Source organism: Dysidea avara, chromosome 8 (genome assembly GCF_963678975.1).
Source record: "Dysidea avara chromosome 8, odDysAvar1.4, whole genome shotgun sequence".
NCBI lineage: Eukaryota > Metazoa > Porifera > Demospongiae > Dictyoceratida > Dysideidae > Dysidea > Dysidea avara.
The window spans coordinates 30,344,712-30,366,266 of record NC_089279.1 but is presented as its reverse complement, the minus strand read 5'-3'; the positions used below and the strand labels follow the sequence as shown (position 1 = coordinate 30,366,266).

Sequence of the window (21,555 nt, the reverse complement as noted above, 5' to 3'; positions counted from 1 at the left end):
CCAGTCTCAATTTCCTTTCATGACAGCTTTGCAACATTGGCTAGGCATAGCCAAGCTCAAAAATGTCTTTAGACTAACCCCAAACTCTTCCAATAAAATTTCTATAGCATTTTAAATTTTTTCTATTCAACAGAATTTTATGCTGACTGACTGACAGCCAAGCATAACAATTTGACATATTGGCTTGATTTTGCCAACTGTAGATGTACAATACATGCATCATGGGCTTGCCTTTGTCCTCCTTTGTGTTCCAGTTCTCTTCACTGACAATGCAAGGTGTCAATTTATGCTACATAACGTGATACAGCTTAACTGTGGCTGTGTTGGTATTTTCCATAGCAATATGATTGATAGTGGAGACACTTTTCACGCTGTTCTTTGTTTACAACGCTGTGTAACGTGAAAAGCATAGCTGAAAATGAAGCATAATGGCTACATCCCTTTTTGTTACATAATTGATAGTTGGGACATGTGTCCAGGTGTATAGTTTTCCAAGTGCCCTTCTTCCTTTGATGCAGTATATGTGCAAGTTCACCAGTCATAATTATGTTAGTCCTACATTTAATCCCTATATTTCAGTCTATACAGTAGTGAACAAGAGATGTTACCTATATGCTGCAGTGGACATTTAATCCCTAATTCAGTCATTTGTAGACTGAGGGATTAACTACTTTTTTGATCGTAATCCAACTTTAAAATTTTTCATTTTTCCTTCTACTTGTATGTATATATAAATCTCCGTCACTTGTGCATCTGTACCACACAAACACAGTTCTGTGCAAGGTAAATCGTTGCAATAGCACCAGTATTTTAGCATGGAGCAGTTACTTGTAAGCCTGTCATTAAAAGCATCTTGGCTAGATCTTTGTCATCTTCTGGATAAGAATCACTCCATCGACAATTGCAATATTTGGATTATTTAAAGATGGTAATCATTCTGTCACTAGAAAGGAAATTTACATTGGGTTAACAGTTAGGTAACAGTGGATACTAATTTTCAAGATCATGTATCAATTTTAACTTGTTGGTGCATGTCTATCTGGTGCATAAAATTGCTCTTGGTGAACATTGTGAATTCATTGTTTATGTAAAAAGGAAACTTCCCTTTTAGGAGAGAGCTAATTCCAATTACTTTTAAAATGAAAATTCTTTCAAAATTCATCTAGTGCTAATTATGCTAAACATACGTAAACACATAAGCAAAAAAAATGGGCTCAAAAGTTGACTGCCTTTAAGCGACTGCTCTATTAGAGTATCTAAAATTTCAGCTTTTTTTAGGTTTGAACTGTTTTAGTAGAAGTCATATTATACTTTGCACTAGTTATACTTTGCACCAGTTATACTCCAAATAATCCAGAATATTCATTAATTCTTTTCACTATAAATTATTCCTGAATTATTGCAGTATAATAGATGTTCTTCTATTCCCTTTGTAAAAACTTTCAATTGTTCATGATTAACTGTCTCACCTCTAATGAAAAGAGGTGTAAAAATGTCCCAGATAATTTGTTGAGTTCATTTATTAAACTTTTATATCAAATTTAACTTGATATATTAAGAGTTTTGTTATTTCATTAGCTGTCACTTTGAAATTTAAAAAAAATGCTGACCTTGCAGGAATCTGTGCAAATGTAAACATTGATTTTGAGATTCCTCATGCTCTAAGCTTTCCAAAAATGTATAGGTTTGCTAATCTCCATAAACTTTGAGCGAAAGTGTATTTTTTGACATAGTGAGCCTGACTAACCTTCAACTTCTTCATTTACACTCAGTTCATCACTTTCACTCAGTTCATCATCTTCACAACTGGATGGTTCCTCACTAGCTTGAACTCAATTAAGTTGTCTTCTAACTTTACTGACCTTCTTAGAGGGAAAAGGAAACTTTGATGGAACAGCATCTTCTCTCAGAGTACACCGGCAGGGGCCCCAGAAATTGTAAAAATCTGTTGGCTCGAAATGGAGGGAGCAAATCTTTGTCCATTTTCCGGGTCTAAAATTCTTGCCTGTAAAGTGAAAAATTACTTTAAATGTGACTTACACCCCTAAGCTACTTGTATTCATTTATAAACAAGTACACAACACAGCGCTTTACACACAATGTAGTTGTTCTACATGGAAACATAGCCATGACGTACCGACATCTCGACGGATTACGTGAAGCCATTTAAGTCTAATCTCCTTCTGGCTGACATCTGGTAATTTGTGAAATGACACTTTTACTTCCTTTTCATCAATAATAACAGTCCTATACCCTTTTTTATGGCACAAAGGAACACAACAACCATACGGCATTTTTGAACTGGCCCCATTCAAAATGGCGGCCCAAAAGTGGGCGTGGTTTTGGAAAGAGTCTATTGTCAGTTCACTTAGGTTCAATTTGGGTTTGGCTACAGTGACATTGACTACTGTAGTGGCCTTCTCTGTTGCAACAGAAACATGTCACTCCTTGTGCTGGACAAGACTGTTTGCAGTGAGACCCTTTTCCACATCTCTGGCAGGTTTGAGTAACTTTGTCTCGTTGATTGAGGGGTAGTAGAGTTTCTACTGAATCTAATGATATCTTCCTGCATGGGTTAGAGCTAATCTTGATAATTTTCAAGGATGAAAATTTTTGGTGGTAGCTATAAGCGACTATGAAATCCACAAAAGCTATGTTTGTCAAAAATTTGTATGCATAATTGTGTAGTATATATTCATAATACTATGCGTGTTATAGCACTATATTGCTCCACCTATGGTATGCATGTATAATCTTTACAAATCATAGCTTTATGTTATGCTGTTCTCATATTTACAGATGCTAATAGAGCCATGTCAAGTGTAGATCTAGTAACATCCCCTAAAGCTAGTGGTTCATATGAACCACAGGCAGTTGATCTGATATTGCAGAAACCTGGTAAGTGATGAAACCATGTACATGCATACTCGTTTGATATTTTGTTCCTGTAGAGTTTTCATTTCTGATCAGATATTATAACTTACTCTACCAATCACTCATAGTCAATTGCAAGCTAACCATCCAGATTTTAAGAAAACATATTGAAATATCTGATGACTTAGAGAATTACATACTCCAGGGAGGGAATCGTAGAATTAAATGTCAAAGAGTTTTAAATTTGTTGATTGCATATTTGGATAATAAAAAGGATTGTATGAATTTTTGTTACTTAGTAAGCATCATATCGGTATTGTCAAGATTACCATACAGGCTGATTGCAGGTATATATGTGTGTGTGTGTGTGTTTGTGTGTGTGTGTGTGTGCATGTGTGTGCATGTGCATGCATGTGTGTGTGCGTGCATGTGTGTGTGTGTGTGTACGTATGTGTGTGTGTGTGTGTACGTATGTGTGTATGTATGTGTGTATGTATGTATGTATGTCTGTATGTCTGTATGTCTGTATGTATGTATGTATGTATGTATGTATGTATGTATGTATGTATGTATGTATAGCCTTCATGGTATAATCAAGACTCACGGTAGTGAGTCCCGCGGCCAAGAAACTACAAAGCGCACGCCCAATTAAGAGACGCGCGGCCACTACTGTGAGTTATTTAAGTGTAGGGACGGTTTCGCAATATTAGTCCTGGATTATGCAACATCTCTCAATAGATTTGTATTACGTTACGTAATAAAAAAATCTTTAGGAGTCGTCATCATAGTTTTCTTGCGACCTCGCTAAAATAAAAAAGTAGCCATCGCAAAATAAAAAATAGGCGTATTTCACTTTATTTCTCTACCTTATGTTACAACTACTGTCACGTTATACCAGTCAACATAGTCGTGTTTGTACAGTCCATCTAGCACTGACATTATCCAATTCTGGTTTGCTTATACGCGTATTTTCTTCAATCAAACCTCTAATCCCTACAATAACTTTTAAAGACATGATGTGGACACAAACTCTATTGCCTGATAAACAAGTTGTGACAGCGTGCTGAACCGTAAGTTCCCTAGGGATGGAATTTTAAGCAGAAATCTTTTAAATTACATTTAGTGCCACACCCCATGCGAGCGTTTATAAATCGCCAGATGTCTTATGGTGTGAAGAACAAAGTCACTAGCGAAGGTGCTTTAAGCATACTCTTCAATTCTCTATTTACATTTAATAGATAACCACAAAAGCCGGTAAGGTGAATACAAAAGGTAACAAGCCTTTAGGGGTTACCACCTCTATGTAGTGTGTACCATGGAGCTTGTGTTGTGGCTTTCATTAAGTATTATGCACACACAAATGGTGCAACAAAATTTTGTGATGGACTGCTCGAATGTGGTTGGTGGTGTTGTGGCTCGAATGTGGTTCGTGGTTTGACAGTGACCGTGTATGAGTTGGGGTTGCTCCACACAACTTACACAATATTCAAATTTCATGATGGCCATGAAAATTTCTTGCCATATGGTAAACATACAACAATGTGTAACAACGTTAATCAACATCACATCAAGACATTACTAAAAATAGTTCAACAATAGTGATGATCTCTTGTATGTCAGCATGACGATACTGAGACCTGTAAAAGAATAAGCAGGCACTGAAGTTAACTTTAAATTAAACACTCATGCAACTGACCTGGAACATCGGTCGCAACACCAAAAACACTTGTATCATATCTGATGACCAGTGGCGTAGCCAGGCCTCCACGTATGGGTGGGCACACTTATCTACACATTTCACCCCATGCAACTAGCACAAAATGAGAGTCCATCGATCGTTAGTGGACTCTACATACATTTCGTTTAAAAACTGTTTCAAAAGTGCATAAACGTAACTAGCTAGCTAATAATACGCTACGCTGCTGTTCCTGCAGCTTATTTCACTAGTCCAATGCTACTGCATGAATAATTTAGAAGATAGAAATTGACTTTAACTTATTACACCTCCTTGTCTTAGTCTCCTTTAACTCATCTGTACTTGTACACAACTCTTTGTACTCCAGCCTGACTCTTCAGATAATCGTATGGCTTAATTCACCCACCAATTGCAATTTTTCACCTCCAACCAACTTAACACCACTTTTCGTATATCACTTTAGGTCACTTAACCCCAACAACTAAAGGATATCTGTGCTGTTGCTCACAATTCAATGATCCAGATGCGAAATATGTACTGGATTCCTCCTTCCTCTCTTCCCCGCCTAAAATTTGGATCACGTGATACTGTGCATTAAATAGAAAACACTGAAATTAATTGGATCACGTGATGTTATCATTGAACTTATGTAAATATCAACTGCTGATTTACAACGATAATATCGCGCTACCAAGGTACGCACTGCTTGTCTCTTGTTCGTAATAACAAAATCGGGCGGGCGCCGCTCTCTTATGGAAATTTTGGTGGGCACGTGCCCACCCAGGCCCACCCTTGGCTACGCCACTGCTGATGACACAATCCAGCAGGCACTGAATTAATAAGAGAATGTACAAAAATCAATATGCTAGGCTGTATCAATAATAACATGGATAATCAAAATGAACAAAAATTATATCCCAGGCTAAGTGCATGAATAACATAACTGTTGGGTAAGCATGTTAAACCAGAACATTAGGACATTAGTCAAACAAAAGTACGCTATCACAACTTGGTCATAATAGAATGTTTGTACCACTGGACTTCACACTGGTTGCCCAAAAATTGTGCCATTCCGGGACAACAGCATAATTGAAACAAATAGTTACTACAACACAGAAGACTTACTGTTGCACTGTCCACACTGATATACCATAATTTAAAAACATAACAGGTGGGCATTAAATACAATACACTTAACATCTGGGTACTAGGAAAAAATCACTAAAATCACAACATTTAAACTGACCTGGAAATTAACACCCTTGATGCCACTACAATCTACACTGGATATTTGTTTGGACCCATCAACACTATGCCCGATACATCTGAGTAGACTGACCTGGAAATTCATATCCATCATGTCACTAGTATACAGTGATAATTGATAACTACAAAAACAACAATTGCAATAGTGCAATTCTTCTGTACGTCAACTGACCTGAAATTCATGACACTCGATACCGAGACATGTAAAAGAATAAGCAGGCACTGAAGTCAACCTTAAATTAAACACACATGCAAACTGACCTGGAACATCGGTCGCAACACCAAAGACATCTTCTGATGAAACAATCCAGCAGGCACTGAATTAAAAAGAGAATGTGCAAAAAATCAATATGCTGGGCTGTACCAATAAAGGATGAATAATCAAAATGAACTAAAAATATATATCCCATATGCAGGTTAAGTGAGTAACATAACTGTTGGGTAAGCATGTAAACCAGAACATTAGGACATTAGTCAAACAAAAGTACGTTATCACAACCCGGTCACTGATAATTGATAACTACAAAAAGAACAATTGCAATAATACAATTCCTCTGAACGTCAACTGACCTGAAATTCATGACACCTGTGTCTTGCATGGTCTCAACTTACATATGTACCATGATCACATTCAACTGCTAGTGGATAAACCGGTATGACCAGATGGCCTGCAAAAACCAACAAGCAGGTGTTAAATACAATACACCTAAAGCCTGGAATATGAAAAATATTATATAAGCATTATTCCACACTGATATAGTAATAGATTATAGGATGTTGTGGAACTTGCCTAAACGTGTAAACTTGAACATGAGGACAACTGCATAATCTGGACACTTGGAATTGTCTGAACAAGTTGATACTAATGCCATTCACTTCAACATTTTATCCCAGCTGGGTGAATCTCTTGTAACTGAGTAAAAAGGTGTTTATTTTCCACCTGCAAGCAAAGTTCTACATTTCTGTGGTTGAGAGTATATAACTGACCTGGAAAATCAGTATGCCATAGGGGTATGTAAATGGTTCCTTTCCTTCTGTTGTGACATTACTTACAGCTGACTGGTAAATGATCATCGTGTCCCCGTGGACCCCAACAATGAGTACATCATGATCAATAACTTCACAAGTTGGAATGAATTTCCTTTCAACATGTGGTGGAATGAATTTCCTTTAACATCTGGTGGACAGGTCCAAAAACCCTATCGTACAAACACGGTGAATCAGTGTGTGGCGATGTGACACGCTGCACAAACTTCACTCCTCATTTCGTTAGCCTTCAAGACTGGCATATATCATAGAGTACCTCAGTATTCTTGACTCTTACTTCTTCAAGCGTTGCTCAAGCGATGTAGTTTCTCACGAGGGGTTCGAGTTTCTCATTAAAGTCGAGCCGATTAAAGTACGCCTCACCATCCAATTACATTCTTAAACCATTCAATTTTAAAACCACGTATCACGTGTGTCCGCTTAAGGTAATTAGGGACTTTCCACGAGATTTCCCCTAAATAGATCACGTGTTAGTTGTCAATCCAGTGGATTCTGGTGGTATACATGGTTCAACAATGCGGTAAGTGTAGTATAAGCTGTCAATAATTGTTTGTGCACTGCTAAACTAAGTGTGATAAGCATGCTTGAGGAAGGGTCTGGGGGACGAGACTAATGTTTTGACAGCAGTTGATGATGGCCAGGCAAAGAACTGCGAGAAGAACTACTGTGATAGTAGGGAAAAATTCCCACCCCTATAGCTCTGCCTAGGGGCATTAACTACAGCTACCGTATTGTGTTACTGATATGTACACCCGGGCCAAGAATAAAGGTGAAAGTGGTAGTAAGCCTTGATCCTATTATTCTGCTGAACAGGCAAGGGAGTCTGGGACTCTGGGGGCATGCTCCCTCAGGAAAGTATAAGTACTACAACTTTTTAGTTTTAATTGCTTCATCAAGCTAGTATAAAAATTTCAGTCAAAAGGTGATGATCAAGGTTCTGGTCTTATGTACTGGTTGCATCGATACTGCACTGTGACATCCTTGAGGGGTCAGTGCTTGCATTGTCCATGGCAATACTATTCCATCTCCCCGAGTCTTGATGATTGAGTCCTCCATTATTTCTCTGCTGCTCCAATCCTGAAGTTGTGACCACAGTCAAAAGGTGGCGATCGAGGCTCTGGTCTTGCATCTATACTGCACTGCAACACCCTTGAGGGGTTAGTACCGGCATTGTCCATTCCATCTCCCATATACAAGTCTTGATGGTTGAGTCCTCTATTCCTTTCTCTGCTGCTCCAATCCTGAAGTTGTGACCACAATATTAAAAAAATGGTTATAACATGATAAATTATTATGATGATAACAATTACAATATATGTATTTATAGCTGTGTAGCAACTGTGAACTAATTAGGCACTTGCAAGTTTAATTAGGTGTCTGAAGCATTTAACATGCACAGATATGCAATATATTCGTCACATGCAGTGAAGATAGATTTACTCTAATAGAACAGTCATACTACACTGTAAATTCATACTTCCAAATTTACGGTGTTATGAAACAGTCATTATTATTGTATGGATTTTACTGATTCTCCAAGATAATATTCTGCATTAATGTTAATTGCTCATTTCCAAAAAAAAATTACCTTTTAAATCAATTGTAGAGTCTATCACTGACAAAAATGAGTGATATCCACCCCAAAAACACCTTCGCTGTAAAAAAGGCATGCCCAAGAAACTACAAATACCTGGAACCCAATGTAAAAACCAAAAACAAAAAACAGCTCAGCTGAATTGAAAAGTAACTGGTAACTTAAAGAGCTGATATCTGAAGCGGCCAAGAATACAACTAACTACAATTACTAAAGTCTATAATCCATGCAAGAACACCTTGGCTATAAAACAGGTGAGTAACTGGCAACTGAAATGGCTGATATCTGAAGCGGCCAAGAATGAATGTTCATATACAACTAATTCAAAAATTTAACACTGAACCTTTATAATTCAGCTGTGTTCTATATTCACTCTTGCTGCATCCTAAAGTAATTTCTCTTAACTCTAATTGGCTGGTAATCTGGCCGCCTTTTTTTGCTCTATTATACTGACTATTAAAAAAGGCGGCCAAATTACCAGCCAATTAGAGTTAAAAGAAATTACTTTAGGATGTAGCAAGAGTGAATATAGAACACAGCTGAATTATAAAGGTTCAGTGTTAAATTTTTGAATTAGTTGTATATGAACATTCATTCTTGGCCGCTTCAGATATCAGCCATTTCAGTTTCCAGTTACTTTCATGTACACTCCTGTTTTATAGCCAAGGTGTTCTTGCATGGATTAAACTTTAGTAATTGTAGTTAGTTGTATTCTTGGCCGCTTCAGATATCAGCTCTTTAAGTTACCAGTTACTTTTCACTTCAGCTGAGCTGTTTTTTGTTTTTGTTTTTGTTTTTTACATTGGGTTCCAGGTACTTGTAGTTTCTTGGACGCGCCTTTTTTACAGCGAAGGTATTTTTGGGGTGGTAACTAGTTACATATACGTATGGAGTGAGAGTGAACAACTGGAGTTAACTATTATGACTGAAAAGTTGCACATTATTTGATCTTCTGTAAAAGGATTAGGACTATGATTTGTTCTTAAATTTCTGATCATCCAAGTCGTCCATTACGATTGGATTGATTGCAGAGATCTCTCTTCTAATATTCTTCGTTTGTAATGCTGTGCAACAGGCTGAACACAGTTGAAAACAAAGCATAATGGCCACTTCACTATTTCAGTAATTGATAGTTTGGGCACATGTTCAGAAGCCTGGCACCATTCTTTCCATTCTAATTTGGTATGCATGGGTTCACCAGTCATAATAAAAGTAAACAAACAAGAATTTTAAATTCGATCAGGGATCATAGAAATAAAAACTAGTTAAACAAGGGAGGTTAACTACACCTAAAGATATACTAGTGGAAATTTAATCCCTAATTCAGTCATGGTGTAGACTGAAGTAGGGAGTAAATGTCCACTAGTATACGTTCAGGTATAGGCGGCCTCCCTTCTTCACTACTTTTTTATTTCTATGATCCCTAATTGAATTTAAATTCTTAATTTTCCTTATACTTGTGTAATGATAATGTACAGTTTTAGGCATGTGACTTGACTGTTTTCATTAGCAGTTGTTAGTTAATCTGTCATGGTGTATGTGTGTGCTTCGTCATCTATGTTTCATCATCATGTGCTGTTGCTGTATAGCTAAGTAGCTATATACCCCTTTTCTTACTGTTTTTCTTTGTTAGTAGTGCCGTTATCACTTCGAACAATCGTTTACAATGCTGATTAGCTATCAACCACAACAAACTGTGTGATTACCACCATAGTGCATAGTGTACCTGGTTATCTCTGTGCTTAATAATGCTACAGAATAAATGCAGGGGCTATATACTAAATGTATATACGTACAACAGAACTTTCAGAGTGCGTGCAAAGGGATGCTATGGACATTTATGGTTGATTTGGCGGTTAGCTATGGTGGTGAGTGTGTTAACCCTTAAAGTCACAGCCATTAAAAAAATACAAACACTGAAAATGCAATGTCCTCTAAACTGGATTTTATACATGCCTTTTAAAACAAACTCCCATAGTACAAGAATTGTTAAAGCTATCTAAAAACTGCAAACACACACTTTTACTCACCATTAAATTTTGTTTAAATGGTCCCATCCTTCCAACCCATAACTTCATGTTGTGCCTTGAAATTATGAAAGAAATATCTCTTTGTCTTTCCTCTTCACATAATAATGGATAAAAGGCCGTAACTTGACTGCACTTCATTTTATTGACTTTCTCTTGACGTCATGTTGCTCATCACATGATGGCAATTCAGTTGATTGTTGAATGGCCAATGAGCACACCAAGGTGAAAGAAAACGAAATGATTCGATTCTTTGTAGCAGATGAGTACCTCGTTGTATGTTAAAACTTTATACACAGTTCGAAAGCTTGAATGAATGCGCCACGAGATAGCTATGGCTGTTTGAAACCAGGCATGTATAAATTGGCATAAAGTATTGTGCATTTTAAGCTCATTTTTTCTCAAATCCAGGTTTCTGGACTATCAGGTTTAAGGGTTAAGAAAAAATATTTTTATTACAGAATAACTGGCTTGGCTACCATGAATGGTTCACTGTGTAGTATGTGGAAATTTACTATTATCATAACGACACGGTAACATAAATTTCTGTGCAGTTATTGTGCGGCTCTGGATGGTAGTTATAAATAGATGGGTTTGGTACTGTAAAAGAATAATTTAGTATGTCATATGGCTTACTATATATGCTATACAAGTGACCTTAATGTGGTTAATAACCAAAAGGCAAAGGCAAAACATATACACTTTTATCATTGTAGTAGGGATATTTCATTTAATTGCTTGAGTATGTTTTGCAGAATTCAAGAACATTGATAAATGGAACAATAATGTACTTATCCATCCTGAGCTTGTTCCAGTTAACGAAATCAGCAGTCAGCCCATCATGCAGCTGAGCTTCACAGATGAAAGTAAGCATAATGATATATAGTACAAGAAATTTTAATGTCAATGTACACTGTAGCTATAGCTATACAATGTAAATTGTCTATATAGACCATTAAAATCATATACCATATGGTAGGAAATTTTGACGAAAGGTAAATTTGACTAATGCACACTTTATCAACATTGACAAATTAAATGTTGGTGAAAATCAAGAAATCAGATGATCTAAACATGTACTTTTAGGGGCACTAATGGACGTTTGACAGGTTAAATTTGACAAATTTAACCAATTCATCAAATTGTCAACTTTTTTTCTTTCATCAAAATTTCTTGTCGTATGGTGTGAGTTTTCTATGGACTTATGCACAATGACGTCATGAACACAAGATGGCCATGTTATTTGGTGGACTAATGTACAGGTGCCTATGAAGAAATTGTTTTGATTGATCATATTCGTGAAGAACAATGTTGACCAGTAACCAACAGGTATGGGTATAAAGTAACAAAAACCATTGAAAATGACCATCACCTCAAAAATTATTCAGCATGTGATACAATTCGTCTTGTCTTGTAACTGTACTCGTTGCTTAGAGCTCAACATCTTCTTTTCCCTGGCTGAAATATGATCGATCAAAGGAATTTCTCCATAAGGTATTTAAACATTAATTATTCCCCCAAATAACGTAGCCATCTTTTGTTCGTGATGTCATTGTGGATAAAGTTCATAGGTACTTCCTTTTGATTTCACAAAATTTTAGTTCAGGTGCCTTGTAGGCTCGGTGTACTCTTTTTTCACAGCTGGCATGTATATACTTTGTGCCATTACATTCAATGTATTAAAATTGTTTTCTGCAGGCATTTCTGTCTTTGCAGAAAACCTGGATGCTAATGGTGGTGATAGTGAATTAAATTATTCAGTATGTGTCAATAATGATGAAGAATCAAATGACAAGAGTAAACCTTCTTTGATCTACAAAGATAGAAGGTGTATGATTACTCAAGGTATATTACAGCTAGTAAATTACCATATTACATGTAATGTGTAAGGTTTTAAATCCATATTTGTACTGAAAATGAATGATATAGCACACAACCATAACTGTGTTAGTATGCCTGGACCTGATCAGGTGCAGAGAAATAGGGAGGGAAGAGGGGGCAACTGTACCCCACCCCTCTTCCCACCCCCCTGCCTCAATTCCCAAACCCAAACAGTGTGGAAGTGGGCAAGGTCATTAGCCATAGCGAGCTGGCTGATTTGATAGACACTGTGCTGTCAACTCTTGGTTTAATTGTGAGTCCAGTCACTGATTTGTTTTAATTTCGCCACGCGTCGTCAGCGTGACTCCGGCCCATACAGGACCATACATAGCTATAGCCAGCTGTTTCATGTCCGCTGTAGTGATACAGTTGAAGTAATTTACTGCTACATTACCTGTGCACGTCTCTAATCCCGCCCCAGCCCTTCAGTGCCTGTGAAACTTCAGTGTTGACTTAAAAATCCAGCATCAGCGCATCACCTTTCAGTCACAGCACTTCGTAGACCCTCATGCAACCACCTACAATTATAGAAACTCTTTAATGATAGCATGATATATTGTAATAGTAAACATTTTCATTATGATGATCCCATAAAATAAAAAAATAAAAAAATGACTGCAATAGCACAAGAAGCCAGATACACTTATTAGTGTTTGGCTATGAAGTACCACCAAGAGTTCATAATATAGTAGTGGGGTCTTGGTACCACATATTATTTTTTCTTCACCATTTGCTTGATTTGTCCATTGACCATAAACTCACCCGACAACAGTCACAACATCAGTATCCACCCTGCATATACAGAAAGGGATACAGTATGGTAAGGCACAGCTAACTAAAAACATGTAATCATATAGTCAGACTAACATGTCAACAAACACTTAATTCCACTATTATGATTATTGTTAAAGTGAGCATCCCACATAGCCATTCCCAAGATTCACATACCGCAGCAGTTGATGACTAATTTTGGAATATATTACTTGAATTGTTTTGTGGTTCTCACCTACATTGTTGACATAACAATTTTTGTTGCTAAGAGACATATAAACTAGGAGGGACTAATGGTTATAGCATAATGGTAAACAAGTTACAACAGCAAAGGAAATTTTAATAAACAAGCAGTGATTGAATAGTTGATAGATAAAAGTAGAAGACAATTTGTAGTTTTTCCAGTCCTGATTGTTTGAGGATAAGCACATTAGCTGCTATAAGCATGACAAATGCAAGACACAAGGTTTATGATACAAACTCATTATGCACCTACCAATGTGTTACCCACCACCCCCCTTCAGAGGCGTAGGAAGATAGTTCAGGCAAGGATGCTGAGGTGGAAGGCGGACTCACCTGCAGGGGGTCTGGGTGCGCTCCCCAGACACTGAGGACATTTTCAAAATTATATGGCTCAAAATCATTGGAAATTGCACATTTGTGGACAAACAATGATCACATACATGCGCATAGTACAGTAGCTACCTAAATTACAAATATGGATTAAAACCCTAAAACATTGTATTACAATAATTTGCATGCAATTGTACTGGTATAAATGTCTCAGTATGTATTATTTTGTGTGTATACTCTAGAATGAAAGAACGGCCTTGGTCGAATTATATAAAAATCATCATTTATAATAACTTATCAGCAGTGTTGGGCAAGTTACTTTGTAAAAGTAACTAGTTACATATTACATATTACTTGCAACTGAACTATTTAGTTACAGTTACATATTACCCATAAAATAAAGTAACTGTAATAATATTACATATTATATTACTTTGTGTCCACAGCCTTAGGCTGTTACATGTGAAACTACTACCTTATCACGTGACATGATTGCGTTGTTGGACAATGTGCAAATCTTTTACCTTCGTATGCAATAAGCTCCTCTAAAATAATTATCATTTTGTCTTTTAAAGCTATTACAGCAACTGTTAAAGGCTTCAGCTACATTTCTAATGGCCTAAGTGTTGATGATTTAACAGTAAAACATCGCTGGAGAGTCCACCATTAAGAGTGGAATCCTTGCTTTTAGAAGTCTGGATCCCGAGGTAGATCCGCCCCTCAAAGCTACTATATCGCAAAAAAAAAGCTAAACTGGTAATTACGACTATAAAGTGTCTACCCAGTGTTAATAAATGCTAGAGACAACTCCTTGGGTACTACACCCGTTTACCCTCGTCTTACGCACATGTACTCACACTTCATTAAAATCATGTTTTTGGGTTGTGGTATGCACTGCAACTATTAAGCACCACAACTGTTCAAGAAGCCAGAACAAAGAAGCAAATGAATGATGAAAGCAAACAGCATGGTGCAGTGGACAGAGCATAATCGGAACAACAGATTCATGAATCCTCTGTCATTACCTTGGCTGTCTGAAATTTCTGTAGCCATACACCTAGCGCAACCAGGTCTTACAGAAGGCAGGCAGGCAGGCAGGCAGGCAGGCAGGCAGGCAGGCAGGCAGGCAGGCAGGCAGGCAGGCAGGCAGGCAGGCAGGCAGGCAGGCAGGCAGGCAGGCAGGCAGGCAGGCAGGCAGGCAGGCAGGCAGGCAGGCAGGCAGGCAGGCAGGCAGGCAGGCAGGCAGGCAGGCAGGCAGGCAGGCAGGCAGGCAGGCAGGCAGGCAGGCAGGCAGGCAGGCAGGCAGGCAGGCAGGCAGGCAGGCAGGCAGGCAGGCAGGCAGGCAGGCAGGCAGGCAGGCAGGCAGGCAGGCAGGCAGGCAGGCAGGCAGGCAGGCAGGCAGGCAGGCAGGCAGGCAGGCAGGCAGGCAGGCAGGCAGGCAGGCAGGCAGGCAGGCAGGCAGGCAGGCAGGCAGGCAGGCAGGCAGGCAGGCAGGCAGGCAGGCAGGCAGGCAGGCAGGCAGGCAGGCAGGCAGGCAGGCAGGCAGGCAGGCAGGCAGGCAGGCAGGCAGGCAGGCAGGCAGGCAGGCAGGCAGGCAGGCAGGCAGGCAGGCAGGCAGGCAGGCAGGCAGGCAGGCAGGCAGGCAGGCAGGCAGGCAGGCAGGCAGGCAGGCAGGCAGGCAGGCAGGCAGGCAGGCAGGCAGGCAGGCAGGCAGGCAGGCAGGCAGGCAGGCAGGCAGGCAGGCAGGCAGGCAGGCAGGCAGGCAGGCAGGCAGGCAGGCAGGCAGGCAGGCAGGCAGGCAGGCAGGCAGGCAGGCAGGCAGGCAGGCAGGCAGGCAGGCAGGCAGGCAGGCAGGCAGGCAGGCAGGCAGGCAGGCAGGCAGGCAGGCAGGCAGGCAGGCAGGCAGGCAGGCAGGCAGGCAGGCAGGCAGGCAGGCAGGCAGGCAGGCAGGCAGGCAGGCAGGCAGGCAGGCAGGCAGGCAGGCAGGCAGGCAGGCAGGCAGGCAGGCAGGCAGGCAGGCAGGCAGGCAGGCAGGCAGGCAGGCAGGCAGGCAGGCAGGCAGGCAGGCAGGCAGGCAGGCAGGCAGGCAGGCAGGCAGGCAGGCAGGCAGGCAGGCAGGCAGGCAGGCAGGCAGGCAGGCAGGCAGGCAGGCAGGCAGGCAGGCAGGCAGGCAGGCAGGCAGGCAGGCAGGCAGGCAGGCAGGCAGGCAGGCAGGCAGGCAGGCAGGCAGGCAGGCAGGCAGGCAGGCAGGCAGGCAGGCAGGCAGGCAGGCAGGCAGGCAGGCAGGCAGGCAGGCAGGCAGGCAGGCAGGCAGGCAGGCAGGCAGGCAGGCAGGCAGGCAGGCAGGCAGGCAGGCAGGCAGGCAGGCAGGCAGGCAGGCAGGCAGGCAGGCAGGCAGGCAGGCAGGCAGGCAGGCAGGCAGGCAGGCAGGCAGGCAGGCAGGCAGGCAGGCAGGCAGGCAGGCAGGCAGGCAGGCAGGCAGGCAGGCAGGCAGGCAGGCAGGCAGGCAGGCAGGCAGGCAGGCAGGCAGGTGAATTTTTAAATCTTTTAAACTCACTGTACATCGAAACATTCAACTTTCCTTTGTTTAACCAAGGTACAGCATCATTACAGCAGTACTAATGTATTCCAGTTGTTTTTTTTTGGGTAAAACTTATTGCAAGGCTGTTTTTTTTAAACTGCAAAAAAAAATTATGAAGTCATATGATTTCTTACCAATCCCTACTTATAAAGTACTGTTGCACTTAATGATAGTTACAGCTTTCAGGTATAGGCTTACACAATTGTCAGCTTTTAACCTGTTTTGCAGACTTGCTTAAAAATTGGTACGTAAGAATAGTTAAAATGGTAATAAGATATTATTTTTGTTCCAATTTTGTTTGTTACAGTTGAGACACCTGCAAAGAACAACACAACAACAGCTGTTGATAGTGATGCTCCATCGTCTGTAGCTCCTTCATCCTTGGGGGCTCCATGTCAAAACAGTCCTATTTCACAGGGTATGTTTAAGTACACAATACTAGCATATACTAGTTGTAGGTATTGTCAAAATTTATACACAAGCAAATAAGTTGGTAATTTACAACAAGTATAAGTCCACTATTGAGAAGTATTATTTTAGAAACAAACTGAAATATACCACTGATTTCTACATGCATATTAAACAACAATCCAGACAAGTGCTACATAATTTCCACCTGTAGGTCTGATGGTATTATTTTACTGTATTATACACTGTATATTACTTTACAAAACATGTATTATTCACCAATGGTTGATATTATACATATTACACCCTAAGTTCATGGTATAGCCACAGTATCACTGAGACATCATTCATCTGGCAGCTGCATGAATATGCTTTTTTTCTGGAGCAAGTATCCTTGTAATAATGTATGCTTGTGAGATAGCTCTTCACCTACAGAACACTTTCTGACATTTATAAATCCCATATAATATGTATAGCTATGTGCCTACACATGTCTGAGTAACTCATTTACAGGTACGCAGCTGCTAATGTCTAGATACAATGAGATTCTTCGGTTGCTACCCACTGATTATATGATGGTACTGGATGTGGTACAGGACCACTTAAATGATGACCAGATCTGTGCAGTGTTGACTAGTACTGACCATGTCACTGCCAATACAAAAATACTGGATTGTTTGATAGAAGATTTGGAATTATTGAATTTGTGTGATGTATTAGAACAAACCGCTGCATTGTTGCCAAATCCTACAAACCTGTTAACTGTTATTTGTGAAATAAGAGCAGGTAATGAGTGATTTTCTGCATTGTTGGTGCAGTGTGTATATATATGTAGGCCATGCTAAATTCTCTTGATATTTACTTAGTGTATTTAACTACATTTACAATCCATGGCCATGCCAGGTGTAAACAAAAGGATGACCTTCTAAAAACTTGGATCAAAAGTTCGTGAAATCAAAGGTGGCAGCCAAGAAATGATACCGTATAATGTTAATAATAATCCACACAAAAGCAGCAAAGCTTTTTAAAAAGGTGTGGCCTTAAAATGCCTGGGTGAAAAAAAAGCTGTAAAATCAAAGGTGACAGCCAAGAAACGGCTGCAATGATATTGATGCATTAAAAAACATTAACATCATTACAGCCATTTCTTGGCTGTCACCTTTGATTTCACAACTTTTTTCAGCCAGACTTTTTAAGGCTGCACCATTTTTCCCAGCTTTGCTGTTTTTGTATGGATTTCACTTCTTTTTGTACCTATAAGGCCCCAAAACCCACCTATGGCTGATTTTGGGGTTTGTCACATTTCTTCTTTCTATGTTCAGACACAATGATGATTATTGAAACATAACTCGATTGCCTTGATCCATTGCATTTTGTGGCGACTTTTGCAAAGTGTGCAAAAAGAAATCGAACCCCACCTACAGCATATGAAGAATAAAACAAAGAAATTAAATTGAAGCTTTGAACGTCCATATCTCACAAATAACTGTTGTGAAATTTGCTATGTGGCCTACCCTAGCTATAATGCAAAAATGGTGTGCTTTAGAGAAGGGACCATGGAACTGTGCATGCAAAAATGCTGTTTTCTTTCCTCCTGTCAATATACTTATGGTGTGGCATGCTGGATTTCTTGGCTGCATGACACACTGCCGTGTGTCTTGATACAATAATGATGACAGTCATCCTTAAAATTGATTATAGCATTAAAGCAATTTCTTGGCTGCCATATTTGATTTTATAAGGTTTTTGAAGGTCATACTTTTTTACAGCTTGGATGCTTTTGCATGGATTTCACTTCTTTTTATATTCCAAAGTCAGTCATAGGCCAGCTTTGGAGCTATTTGACAACTTCTTACTATTTTTGCAATACTCTTAGTAGATATACATAGCTAAACTAGAACTTTTATTTATAAGCTATGTAAAAATTGAACAGTTGACAGCTGCGGCTCAGTGGTTATGGCTTAGATGCTTAAGTGTGGGGGTCCCTAGCTCTGATGCTGGAAAATATATTTAGCCATTCTGTTTAGAAAAGTTTACATTTGCATGGAAATTGTGTTTTTTCCCCATAACGTGGAACACACCATCTTTTTTGGCCGCACAACATACAACTGTGTATCTTGACACTATTGAAGTTAGCAATGAATGTGACTACAGATGCAGTTCCACACTCTGGAAATGTGGAGGAGTCAGAATTTCCATCAAACTTAATTCAAAATGAAGGCAAGTACCTAAGCGTATGTGCTTTCTATTTTTTATTTCATTTCAGATTTTGCCCAACTCAAGGCTCACTATCACATCATACTGAATTTAATGCCTGATGTCTATGAGCTTACAATTGGAAAATTGCAGAGTTATATCGGTGATGATGAGATATGTGACATTTTGTGTAGCAGTAGTTCTGCCGAAGCTAATAAGAAAATTCTCAATTGTTTGATTGCAAGAATAAGACATAAAGAAGAGCTACTTGATCTGTGTGACCAACTAGAACTAATCAATGCATCACATGAAATGATGATTTTAGTAAATACAATAAGAGCAGGTCAGTCTCCTCATGTGCATAAGTACTGGTAATTTGGTATTATGTGACTGGATCTGGAAAAACCCGCCTTAATGCCTATGACAGCAGGTTCAAATTTTTGACACAAACACAAAGCTTTATCGAATTTCACTGTTACAGTCAACCAGAGTTAAGTGGCTTGCATTTACTCACTGCTTTTTCCAGGCTCAGTGACGGGCCATAAAAGCGGTCTGGGGCCTTGATAGAGCCCTGGCCAACCAGGAGGTGGCTGTGTATGGCTGTACAGCTCCATGGTATTGGATAATGACCTGCACTGTAAATTTCCTTTCGTTTTAGCCAGTTTTGAGCCCTGAATGTTAACTTGGCATAATTCATCCCTATATGCCTTCCTCTCTAACTTTTATAAACAGCCTCTTGCCCTCCTTCTGGTCCCCAGCACCCACCCCTTTTAGAGCTCACCTGATACAGTCTATCTCAGTTTTAAAACTATCTAAAATGGCGGGAAACTTAGCTGTTCACTACTTGTTCAGTGGATGATCTGGAACGGTACTTCTATTATGAACTCTTGGTAATAAATAGCTGTAAAGATGTAAAACATGGTATGCATAGCTACAACCATTGGCAAGCTACAACACTGAATATCTAAAACTGGTATTTCTCGATACTTGTAAATGGGCAATAAGACTGGTTTTCCCAGACGCAGTCACATATAGCTACTCAAGTATTCATAAAATACATAAAGTGCACATCTCTCATGCATTATGTTTAGTTGTACAATCACAAAGTTTTACAAAAGCAGGTCCAGATGTAGGGAGACAGGTAACCACCTATCCCACAAGTGTATTGCTACTTTGTTGTCTGAGCATTCAGGACAGACTTGCAGTAGTAGAACATTTCACTGGCTGGGGTGCAAGTTAACTCCACTCAGCAATAATTTGTCTAAGGGATCTAGGTCATCTTACCATCATCTTCATTCTTCTTTTAAGGACTCAGCAGTTGACCTAGTGTGTGTTGTTTTGCAGGTACTTAATGACTGTTTTAATAGTGTCTGACTGTTCTATTAGAGCATGAAAAAATTCTGTTTGCCTTAAATTTGTTTGAGGATTGGGTTGGAATTATCAGGCTTTTATAGATTTACTGATACAAGTCAAATATATACCATCAAAATGAAGCCAAAACTGAGCTAGGCTTAAGGCTAGGTGGGCAGGAGAAGGGACTTAATCCTTTCACTTCTCAATAAGTTAAGATGATTAATAAAAGATCGAGATACTCTATAATAGATCATTCAGCTAACTCTAATAAAACAGTCAGGTACATGTAAGATTGTAATAAAAAAATGAATAATGAGCTTCCTGCGTGCATTGGTTTAGGCTAACTTTCTGATCTGAAACATAAAAATTAATTGGCAATCGGCCTAAAGGTGACTTTCGTCCCGTATGATATTTCTCTGATGGTTTTTAGACACGGCAATTTTAGCTGCACACGTAACTTTAGGGGGAACCCTACTAAACAGTACGGTAACAGTGCTACCATACTGTTTGATAAATGTATAGATCAGATAATTATGTAATCAGCAAATCGCTTATCAGTGCATTACTACATACTGCCAAACTTGTTGAAACATAATACAGTACGGTAGTACTCTTTATTATTTATTAACAATCATGGACGTTTGCACTTTCTCACAAGAATCTACTGACCAGAAATCAGCCTCACAATACTCTTGACAATGCCTTCATGGTGCCTTGGCAGTATTGGTTAGGTATAACAAACCCAAAAGTGCTATCAGTACAACCTGAAACTCTTCCAATCAGATTTTTTCACTGTTTGACAGTACGTCAATTCAGCCCGACAGGTGCCTTTTGGCATACCACAGCATTTATTATGCATGCTTCATGTGTCTCCGTTTATCTTTACTTGTAGTGCAAGGTGTCATTTCACAGTAGCACCTCGATTCCCTACATTTACAATGGAAAGTGTCTGAGTTTTCCATTGTGAAATGGCCGGATTGATCCCATAGGTCCTTCTAATAGTGTAATGTTGCGTATTGGGCTGAACATAGCTGAAAATGAAGCATAATAGCCACTTCACTTTGCTATTTCAGTAATTGATAGTTGGGGCGAGTATTCAGACAAAAACAATACGCCTGGGACCATTCTCTCCTAATGAAGTATGTGTGCATTCATTAGTTGTGATAATAGTGAGACAAACATGACTGTTTGGTCAGACAAATATGTAGTTGACTGGACATACCAGTACACTATATGCACTGCACTTTGCTGGTAGTGCTTCCAAGTAGCCTGGGTGTTGTTTGTCACA

The 21,555-nt window shown here is 39.6% G+C and overlaps 2 protein-coding genes across 2 annotated transcripts in view; one reads left to right on the top strand and one right to left on the bottom strand.

The window, feature by feature from the left end:
• The window catches only part of LOC136263694 (uncharacterized), a 191,001-nt gene extending 185,045 nt beyond the window's left edge, over positions 1-5,956 (bottom strand). The window contains exon 1 of the mRNA XM_066058331.1: positions 5,817-5,956. Within this exon, the coding sequence (XP_065914403.1) occupies positions 5,817-5,930 (114 nt within the window). The 5' untranslated portion in view covers positions 5,931-5,956. The remainder of the gene's footprint in view (positions 1-5,816) is intronic.
• LOC136263682 (uncharacterized) overlaps positions 1-21,555 on the top strand; it is a 44,527-nt gene that overhangs the window by 12,681 nt on the left and 10,291 nt on the right. Inside the window, exons 2-9 of the mRNA XM_066058315.1 lie at positions 2,800-2,898; positions 2,952-3,221; positions 11,260-11,370; positions 12,203-12,349; positions 16,618-16,728; positions 17,232-17,504; positions 18,873-18,938; positions 18,985-19,257. Coding sequence (XP_065914387.1) covers positions 2,814-2,898; positions 2,952-3,221; positions 11,260-11,370; positions 12,203-12,349; positions 16,618-16,728; positions 17,232-17,504; positions 18,873-18,938; positions 18,985-19,257 — 1,336 coding nt within the window. The 5' untranslated portion in view covers positions 2,800-2,813. The remainder of the gene's footprint in view (positions 1-2,799; positions 2,899-2,951; positions 3,222-11,259; positions 11,371-12,202; positions 12,350-16,617; positions 16,729-17,231; positions 17,505-18,872; positions 18,939-18,984; positions 19,258-21,555) is intronic.